Genomic DNA, 9946 nt, shown 5'->3' on the forward strand with positions numbered 1-9946 from the left:
ACATAGACAACAAGACGAACCGATCGCATCTCGTCTCGATCGGGACTGTCAAGATCCGACGATGGCGAGCAATGATGGCGTTTCTAATTGAAATTATTCAATTTTCTAATTGTCGAAAATCAATGAAAAGATTTTCTCATCCTCTAAGTCATTAGAATCTCTTCCTTGTTAGATTGTTATTTTTGTTATTTTATTTATTATAATTAGAAAATGATTATTAATAACTTGGAATATTGGAAACTAAAGTTTTCTATAGGGAGTAACGATCAAGAATAATTGATTTATTGGAGAATATTTTACGATTCACAGATTGATAATCCGGATTCTATTGGAAAGTTATTGAATTGAGTAACGTTATCGTTGCGAAATGATTGTTGCTATGATAATTTGTCGCATCACTCGTCCCCATCGGATCTAATATCGGAGAGTGAGTAAGGGTACTTGTTGCTACTTTGTTCGGTTATGTATCGATTTGTTCAAGAATGTTCGTAAGAACGTTTTTAACGATTTGTACTAAAAAAGTTATGCCGTGTATTCGATTAAGAAGAGAATGGAATTTGTCCACGAGCTCGTGGAACAACTGAATTTAGGCGAATAATTAAATTTTTATTAAAGAGTAAATATTCTAGAATTGCCAATTGTTTGGAATTAGTAGAAAAAAAAAAGAAGAATTGTACCACGAACTTCTTGAACAGCTCAATATTATATACACGTATACTCTCGTTCATAAGTATTAAGACACTAAGTCTTACTCTCGTACAAATAGATCTTAGAATTTTACATTCATGCAAGACAATGATCTTAAATAGATAGAAGTTGGTAAAAATTATTTACAAGACAGCTCGGTAAAAAAGGCGAAACTATAGATATATATATATATATAAGAAGAAATTTCAGAACGTATACGAATCTTTTATAATATCCGACTTTTTGAACGGGTGATGATAATCTCAAAACCTTTCGATAATTCCTTAATAATAATCCCATCGATTTGTCTCATCCTCCACAACCAATACGCATGTCCTAATACACATGAACGTGAGCACACGTACGCTTACGTTATTATTATTACTCTAATTTCCATCTTGATAACGACGAAGCTGTAAAAACTTTTGGAAAAAGATCCCCTTCTTCCCTGTCGAACAACCGAGCAGGAAGAAAGAGGATTCTTCGCTGCGTGTACGTTATTTATGTATATTTTTGAACCCCCCGTCTAAAAGTGGGGGAGAAAAAACGATTGTATCTGCTCCGTAGTAGAGGCGGAATATTGCTCCATTTTTTTTTTTTCTTTTCTTTTTTTCCCACGCGAAGACAAGACGAAGATTACTCGATTTTCTCTTACCGTTGGCTCGAAAGATTTGCAAGATATTTGCATTTCCTTTGGAATAATAATCTCTTTTCGTCCGAATAAATCTCGTTCCCTTCCTCTCCTCGAGGGGGAGGGGGTCCCAGAATACCGGAACCGAGTTGTTCAACTCGAATTCGACCGAACAAATCTGACATTCCTCGACCACGGGGCGAGAGTTCGGCAGATCGAATCGAGCAGATCTTAAGTAGTATATATACTTGCTCGCGTCCTCTCGGTGCTGTTCGCTACCTTCCCGCTTAATTTCCGACGAGACCACGCAGTCTCGTGGCGAGGCATTATTTCCTCACCAACGAGACCAGGCCACGGTGCGTCAGCTTTGGCTTGATCGACGATTTGTTCTGACCCGAGTTGGCCTGCTGATGACTTCTGCTCCCTGTGCACTGCTGCTGCTGCTCCCTCGCGCTCTGCTTCTTCTTCAACGACTCCTGCTTGGCACCTCTGTGCATGTGAACGCAGCAGAAGCTGTTTATTAGCGCGACAGGCCGGAAAATATAACGTTTGTCATAGTTTGCCCGGGAGATTAGTATTGTTAAGAAAAGAGAGAGAAAAAGAGAGAGAGAGAGAGAGAGAGAGAAAAGAAAAGAATACACAAGCTAAGTTGAGTCACAGTTGTTAACAGTGTTAACAGCGAATTGGATGGGCGCGAGTAAGCGGGTGAGAGGAAGGACAAGCGATTGACAAGCTTCTTCCAGCTTTCGGATTTATTACGTTACGTAAATTTATTTCGAACGATTTGAAACGATTTTGTTCAAGTTGTTATTTTCTCGTGTATCGCTTGAAACGTTCTCTCCGAATTTCCACCGATTTCGTTCCCGAAATTAAAAAAATAAGGATTAATCGAATGGATTTATTATGAATGAATTGGAATGCAGGAGCTAATATTATTCGTCTTGTTTGATATTTATAAACATATTTTAGGTAAAAAAAAAAAAATAACAAGAAATGATCTTTTAAATAAATTAGTCCCTAAAGAAGCCTTTTGCACGCTACTTGATGATTGTTCGAAAAGCGTTTAATGTCGTTAAATTAAATTTGAAAGAAACGTGTTGAAGAGATGCAATCGATCGAGGTATCGAGAGCTGTATTCGAAGAAATACGGTAATAAACTGGTAAAAGTTTCTAAAATTAACTTTTAAAACTTTTGGCCTCTAGAATTACAGAGGCCAACATTTACTTATCTCAACAACTGATCCCAACTGATATAACGATCGCGAATTAATCAAGGAAAAAGGTAGAAAAAAATTTTTTTAACGTTCTTAAATCATACAATTTCCTACGTTCACACCTCTAATCTCGGGTTTAAATCTTTCTCCTTAATTTTTAATGTAACACGCCAACCAGTTATCGTGCTATATATTTCGGTAAGGAAGACAGGTAATTTCGCAAATAAAACGGTGCAGGAGGCGAGAAGAAGGGAGGGGAAAAGAAGAAATGCGGTTTCGGTACGCGAAAGCGTTGGTCCTTTTTCCCCCAAGGGTTCTTGTTCCACTTTGCATTCAGAAAAATAGGCCATGCGTCCTTTCACGGCCATGCTTTTCTTTTTTTTCTTCTTTAAGCAACCTTAATTGCTTCTAGGAGATTGTGCACGATTGCTCGAGAAATAAAAGTGCGAGAGAAAGGAAAAAAAGAAGAAAAAAGAAAGAAAGAGAGAGAGAGAGAACGAGATTAAAAGTCGCGCGAGACGAAAAACTTACAGATATCTGGTGAGATCTTCGACGTCGACGAGCATCGAATCTTGTTCCATGTGCAAATCGTCCCTTCTCAAAAGTCCCTCGACGAGCGCCTCGTTCAGAGCTGCGATTCTCGCGTGCAAGTCGTTCGCCACCACTTGAAGCTGGGCGACGTTTAGCTCCGTTAAAAGTACTCGTGACAATCTGCGCCTATCCTCGCCGAGCTGAACGCCAACCTGGGGGGAAGCATAAAGCTTAATATTTCTCTCTCTCTCTCTCTCTCTCTCTTCCCCCTTTTCGCGCGAAAAATTATTATTATTCCTCCTATTGAATCGAGTTCTTCCTTCAATTTCGAGAGTTTAATCGGTGAAGATCGTTTTATGCACGTATATATTATTTGAAATAATGGAGATGCGAAAAATTATATGTTTCGATCTTTCATAAAGATTCTAAATTTTTAAAAAATATTTCCATCCTCTTCCTTTTCGGGAGAGATAAATAACGTTCGAATCGAATTCTTCCTTCAATTTCGAGAGCTTAATCGGTGAAGATCGTTTTATGCACGTATATATTATTTGAAATAATGGAGATGCGAACAATTTTTATAAAGGTTTTAAATTTTTAAAAAATATTTTCATCCCTTTTCGCGAGAGATAAATTTAATATTCGTTTTATTGAATCGAATTCTTGCTTCAATTTCGACAGTTTAATCGATGAAGATCGTTATACGTTATTTGAAATAAATGGAGATGGGGAGATAAAATTTAAAAAAAATTACAAGAGAATGAAGGATGTATGGCTCACTTTTTCGAGGCTGGATCGCACCATCTCGGTGATGGGACTCTGTTTCAGCCTTTGCCTCTCCACTTCCATCTGCATGTGGGCCATTTCTTTGGCCTGAGCCAAGGCCATTCGTGCCTCGGTTTGCAATCTCGCCTGTCTGGCGAAGAAATCGGCCTCGTCGATCGGGGCTGAATTCGAGCCTGTGTCCAGCCTCAAAGGTGGAAGGCTGAGCACCTGAGGTCTGATCGGCATTTGCTGTTTCTGCGGTTGCTTCGAGTTGAGCGAGGTCGGCGTGGATCCTGGGGACGAGTCAGTCTCCGAACACGGGGATTCCGTGTCCGAGGGTGTTTCGTTCATGAAGCAGATTTGAAGATTCATCCCTGAAAGAAAGGAATGATCTTCGTTAATGATGATAAAAGGTAAATCGAAAACAACAAGATTTAAAAAGATTTCCTTTTGCAATTGTATTAAAAAACCTATCGATCACCAATCAACAATCAAAACCCATTCAAAAAAAAAAGCGATTCAAATTTATTTCGTAGCTCCATCGAATGAAAAAAGGATTAAAAAAGACGAGCAAAATTAGAATACAAGTCAACGATCGATCATCGTTCGTTTCAATCTCTCGATAATCGAAAGTTTTATGGTACATTGCACAACAATTTGCAATCACCGTTCAATTCGAAACCGAGTCGAATCGAGCAGCAACGATTCCTCGAGAAAAGAAAAATTCCCTCTCTATTTACTAAATCTAAAACTAAAAATCACTCACTGGCTTCGTTACAATTTCATTCCACCCAGGAATAAACTTCAAGAAAAACGGAACATGAAACTTATTTCACTATCGATCGATAACTTTTCTCTCGTAAATCGACGCCTCCACTTTTCGAAAGATAAGCGACTAAATGGAAATTTCATTCACGAGGGAGGCATATGACGGGATCGTGGAAAAAGTGGTGGTAAAAGTTCGGAGTGATACCGACCGCTCTGAAGCCGCGACTGAAGGCTCGGCTTTCTTCCGCGTTCAGCGCGCAAGTCTTCGGCGTCTGGACCCATGGCCAACCTCCTTCGTATCTCTTCACGATCGTTTCGTCGCTGTGAACAGACAGAGAAATCTGAGGTGTGATCATCGCTCGTTACACGCCAACGGAAGGGGGAGGGGGTGGAAACCCCCTCGATGTCTTTAATCTTCTTCCCCTTCCTTCCGACTCCCGCCCCTCTCCTCCCTAAAACTGTAGACTCTGTACACAGTGGGAGTGAGACAATTAATGAGATTGACGACATCTTACGTATTTGCGTAATTGAGGTGATGATGAGCCATTGATTAATCGAGGGACGAGAAATTTCTTGCTTCGATCGTTGCTGGCTCCTTTTTTTTTCTTCTTCATCAATAATTTCTATTGGCCCCCCCCTTATACGATGGAGGTAGAGAGGAGTAAAGTGATTGGATTATTTGAACCGAAACAGAATGGATTGGATTAGAACAATGGTATTGGGAATGAAGGAAGGTGTGGTGGTTGTGGAGGTGTTTGGAATTGGAAAATTTACTATTGGCTTTACGTTGTTTTCGTAAAATTGGTTTTATAGATTTTGCACCAACGATAAAATAATATTACGAAATAGAATCCGGGCGGGAACAAATTATATCTTCACAAAAATAAATATATTAAAATACTTTGGCAAGGGTTCGAAAATAAAAAAAAAAAAAAAAGAAAGTCTCAAACTTTTATCCTGCCAATAAAAATTGAATCTTTATTTTGGCAAGAAATCGAAACTAAACTTTTGGCAAATAGTATACGATCGGTATATATCTTGGCTCTCCCTCTTGGCAAGCAGACTTTTGAATCAATTTCTTTCAACTTGACGAAAGAAAAAAAAAAAAAAAAGAAAAAATTATTCATTGATCTAAACGATCTAAAATCTCGTTTTAATATTTCCTCTCGAGAGCTCGGAAAGGATTCCAAGTTCTTTGAAATTCCATATGATCATAACCGGAAGTCACACCTGAAAAGCCTCATCCGGATCTCCCCGCACCACTCTATCGAATCGCGTGACAAGATCTTCCCTTTCAGGCTCCTTCGTCCCGCAGGTGTTCCGGAGCGACGAGATCGTTCCTTCGGAATTTGGCCGTTCCTTCGCGATCTCTTTATCGTCGTCCTGATGCCCCAGAAACGAAAGCCAGGTTTCGATACGCTCGATTAGATACGTCGATTCGCGTAATAAAGCGTGACTCAAGCGTGATCAAGGGAATGGCGACAGAGATCTATCTTTCTACAAACTGTTTCGTCGCGAACAAATAATCTCTCGAAGCGGAAATTCTACGTTGGCAAAAATTTAATTTGCAATTCTAAACACGCGCTCGATCTATTAAGCTTTCGATATTCCGTGCATCGCACGCCTCGCCTACAAATTCAACGATTAAACGATCAAGTGAATTGGAAGGAGCTCGTCGAACCGTCAAGGTTAAGTTCAGATTGGCTTAAAATATCTATATGGAAGACATTCTGTGGAGACTGTTGTTATCAAGAGAGCATGTACGAACGAATGATTCTTTGTACGAAGAAAAAGAACAATTTCAACAAATTATTCGTTACATTCTTGCTTCCCATCCAGTTTCACGGAACGGAATTCTTGGACGGAATGTACACTTTTTTTTCTTTTCCTCGCAATTGTGATTGACTGAGGCGCGCGATTGTCAAAATCAGTTTCCTTAACATCTGTACGGTTCGACCCACTTTCCTCTCATTCTCTTTCTGATTGAAAGAGTTTTTCGGCCATTGATCTTCTTTGCAAGGAACGATTTATCGATCAGACATCGGTGAAACAATGCCTTCATTGTTCTTCTATCATCTTCCACCATCGAAAGAAATCCTGTTTCTTAATTATTTGAGATATAGTTACAAAAATTAAGAAACAAACTAATCGTTTCACGTGATATATTTATATATTTTTTTCAGATTTCCTGTCAGATAAATAAATTGAAATTAAGATAAGAAATTATAAATTTTATTGGTTCGTTTCTTAATTTTTAGAGAAACTTGCTTCATCGTGCAACTTAGTAAAAGTAATCAACCGTTTAATTAACCAGAACGGGAATACTCTGTCGCCATTCCGTTGTATTCACGTTCCATTTAAACCTTACAAGATCGAAGTCATCGTATGTGAATGTGTACAGATCCGTGACGAATCTGGAATCCTTTTTGTAATGTTTCCTCGCCTTGTTGCTGCTACCCATGTTTCCAAGATTTGCTCTAATTCTTCCCACGTTCTTTTCTTCTTCGACGATTACACTCGTCTATCCAATGCAAAATAACGGCACGCACACTTTCTCTTCGCTTTGTTCGCAAAGTCTCTTCTTCATCGAACGTCATCGAACGTGCAAACGAAAAGTTTCACAATTTGATGAGCGTGTAAATCATCGATTCGAGAAGGCGCGCGTGTGTTGGAGAGGATGGACGTGTGTCGAGAGAACGAGTTGTTGGATTTGTTTCTTCGCGCATCACAAGATATCGCGCGATATAGGCTTTGCTTCTTTCAAGAAAAAAAGAAAAGAAAGTTCATCGAATGATTCCTTCTTCTTCTTTGGATCGAATAAAAAGTCGAGTTTTTCGAGTACGACCACCCACTTTCCATCAATTCGTAACACAATGCTGATTTCTCCTTCCACTTTATCCAGGAAAAGAGTAATTTAGGAACAGGTGTCTTGATTGTTTCATCGTTTCTTTCCTTATATAGCTTTTTCTAACCAGCGTTGGATCATCGATTCTTTTGCAATTATTTCCTCGTGTTTCATCTCCTGTTTATTTATCGAAATAAAGGATTAAGATATATTTAATAATATTTACTTGAACATATATAATATAATAATTTCAATTGTATAAAATTGAAATGATTAGAATATTCGTTAAGAGGAACGGAAATTATGTGTTTATAATTATTTAATTAACATCGAATTAATTAAGATTAATTCTTTTTTTTTNCAATTTTCGATTTAATTTATTATCGATGACGAGATTTTATCCTCGTCGATGATCCATGAGAGATTTTGCGCACTATATCCTCACCATAAGTCGCTCCTTCTCGCGATTGAATCCAATTAAATCTCGAAAAATTCCTCCAAGGTAATCCAATCGAGTTTGCGTCCAGTTTGCGTCAAGTTTGACAATTGAATCGTTACAATTTAATAAGCTTTCGTCATCGACGATCAACTTTCGATCTAATTTATTATCGATGACGAGATTTTATCCTCGTACGATGATCCATGAGAGATTTTGCACCATAAGTCGCTCCTTCTCTCGATTAAATCCAAACGAACAGTTCTAACGAACAAACCGCAAATTCCTCCAAATTCAATCCAAGTTGTGTCCAGTTTGATTAATTATAAATCCTTACAATTTAATAAGGTTTTACTCGCTTTCGTCCACCACGAGTCGAGTCGTCGTCGATCGATTTTCGATCAATTATTATTCGAGATTTTGTCCTCCTTTCTCTCTCTCTTTCTCTCTGTTTTCTTCCTTCCGCAGAAACGGAAATAAATGACGAACGAGGTAGCGACGGAGTTTTTGCTACGGGAGACTCGCTTGAGACGAGAACAACACGAGACTGGTATAAAGTGAGTCAAGTGAGCGGCGAACCGATCTTCCGGTAAGGTTTGCACGAAGGAGGTGGTGGAGCCGGTGCTATTAACCGTCTACTGGAGGCTGGTCTAGCTCGGGTTTTCACGGTGTTCGGTGAAAGTGGTTAAGGTTTTCGTTCGACGTGCGAGCCACCGCGTTTGCTCCACGAAGGAAAACGTTCTCATCTTGTTTCTCGCCCAATTATAGTCGATTTCGATCTTCGAACGAGTTTCGACTTTCTATGGAGAATGGAGCGTGTGTTTGTGCGCGCGCGCGTGTTCGATTGAAAAGCATGTAAATTGTTTATTAAAGTCTTCGTACGTGGGTAAAGATACGAAACGAAGGATTCGTAGTTTTTCTTTTCGTTGTTGCTCGTTGGTATTATTATTATTATTAATTCAATTAATAACTCGAATGCCAGTTTGGAAAGTAATGATTCGAAATTCGCAAACTTTCGAGAATCATCCTAATGAAATTTTTCCGCCTGGGTTTAGAAACTTCTCCGCTTTATTAAACTTTCACGAGTGTAGGCAAACGAAAAAAACTGTAGTAAAAATCGAGAAAATGGACAAGTTTACGGAATCTTGTTTCTCGTAAACTCTTTGAAAAGCTTTGCTCGTCATTGTCGGCCCGTAATTGCCCCTCTGGCAATCTTCGTTCGTAAAAATACCTTTGGAAACGGGTCTTAAAATTGACGTAGAGCTGAAGATGGCGTATCTTTCCCTCTCTCTCTCTCTCTCTCTCTCTATAGGTCGTACGCAAAGCGTCTCGCTTGACTGCTCATGCGAATCTTTTGACCCACGGTTACGGCTCTGCTTTTAAAGGTGCAATGATACGTTATCTCGAGATGTTGAGAGCCATCGTCGAGTTAGCCGCGCTCTTTCGAAACGAAAACTGGTTCACGAATAAGCGATAAAAATATATTCTTGCGTCTGAATGGAAGAAAGAATGTTCTTTCTATGGTTATGTTAAATGGATGGATTATTCCTCGTGCGCAAATTTATTTTACCCGCACGATGTCTCGAACTCTGTGTCACCTCCATTCCCAGTATTTCGATTTAAATTCGCGTTACCTCCATCTTCGTTTCAATCTTCCTTTTCCATCGCGCGCGCGTTTAAGCTCTCTTCACTCCCTCCCCTCCCCCTCTCTTTCCCCTCTTTAAAATTTTACGCGCCGAATTATGCCACGCTCTATCTGACGGTTGCATCGATCGTCCCCCCGTGGCGACATCCGTTTCCTGTTCCCCTATTTTCCATACAATGGCACGCTGCGCCGTCCACGAATATGGATCGTCTGTGCGTTTAACGAGACGACTCTCGCTATCCCTGAAATGGGGTTGTAAGCCTCATCGACCTTATTTTCCATGTCAATAATCCAGAAAATATCCGCGCGAAACATCTCGTCGTGAAAATGTTCGCGGCATTTTCCTCCCCTCTCTCCTCCTGACGGCACTGAAACTATTTCTGTGAAAAAAGTTCCATTTTCTTTTTTTTTTTTTTTTTTTTTT

The 9946-nt window shown here is 39.4% G+C and overlaps 1 protein-coding gene and 1 long non-coding RNA gene across 5 annotated transcripts in view; one reads left to right on the forward strand and one right to left on the reverse strand.

Annotated features, from left to right (window-relative positions):
• Nucleotides 1-6: 6 nt before the first annotated feature.
• The window catches only part of LOC116185524, a 25480-nt gene continuing 15540 nt past the window's right edge, over nucleotides 7-9946 (forward strand). Inside the window, exon 1 of the long non-coding RNA XR_004150373.1 lies at nucleotides 7-79. This is a non-coding gene — a long non-coding RNA (uncharacterized LOC116185524). The remainder of the gene's footprint in view (nucleotides 80-9946) is intronic.
• LOC102678444 (schwannomin-interacting protein 1 homolog) overlaps nucleotides 1063-9946 on the reverse strand; it is a 29555-nt gene continuing 20671 nt past the window's right edge. For 3 of the 4 annotated variants that reach the window (XM_031510076.1, XM_031510074.1, XM_006614845.2), the window contains 4 exons: nucleotides 4806-4917; nucleotides 3844-4202; nucleotides 3064-3275; nucleotides 1063-1831 (listed from right to left, as the gene is read on the reverse strand). In XM_031510076.1, coding sequence (XP_031365936.1) covers nucleotides 1645-1831; nucleotides 3064-3275; nucleotides 3844-4202; nucleotides 4806-4917 — 870 coding nt within the window. In that variant the 3' untranslated portion in view covers nucleotides 1063-1644. The remainder of the gene's footprint in view (nucleotides 1832-3063; nucleotides 3276-3843; nucleotides 4203-4805; nucleotides 4918-9946) is intronic. The other variant, XM_031510075.1, reaches the window with a different exon arrangement.

This window comes from Apis dorsata, unplaced genomic scaffold (assembly GCF_000469605.1).
Source record: "Apis dorsata unplaced genomic scaffold, Apis dorsata 1.3 scaffold_199, whole genome shotgun sequence".
NCBI lineage: Eukaryota > Metazoa > Arthropoda > Insecta > Hymenoptera > Apidae > Apis > Apis dorsata.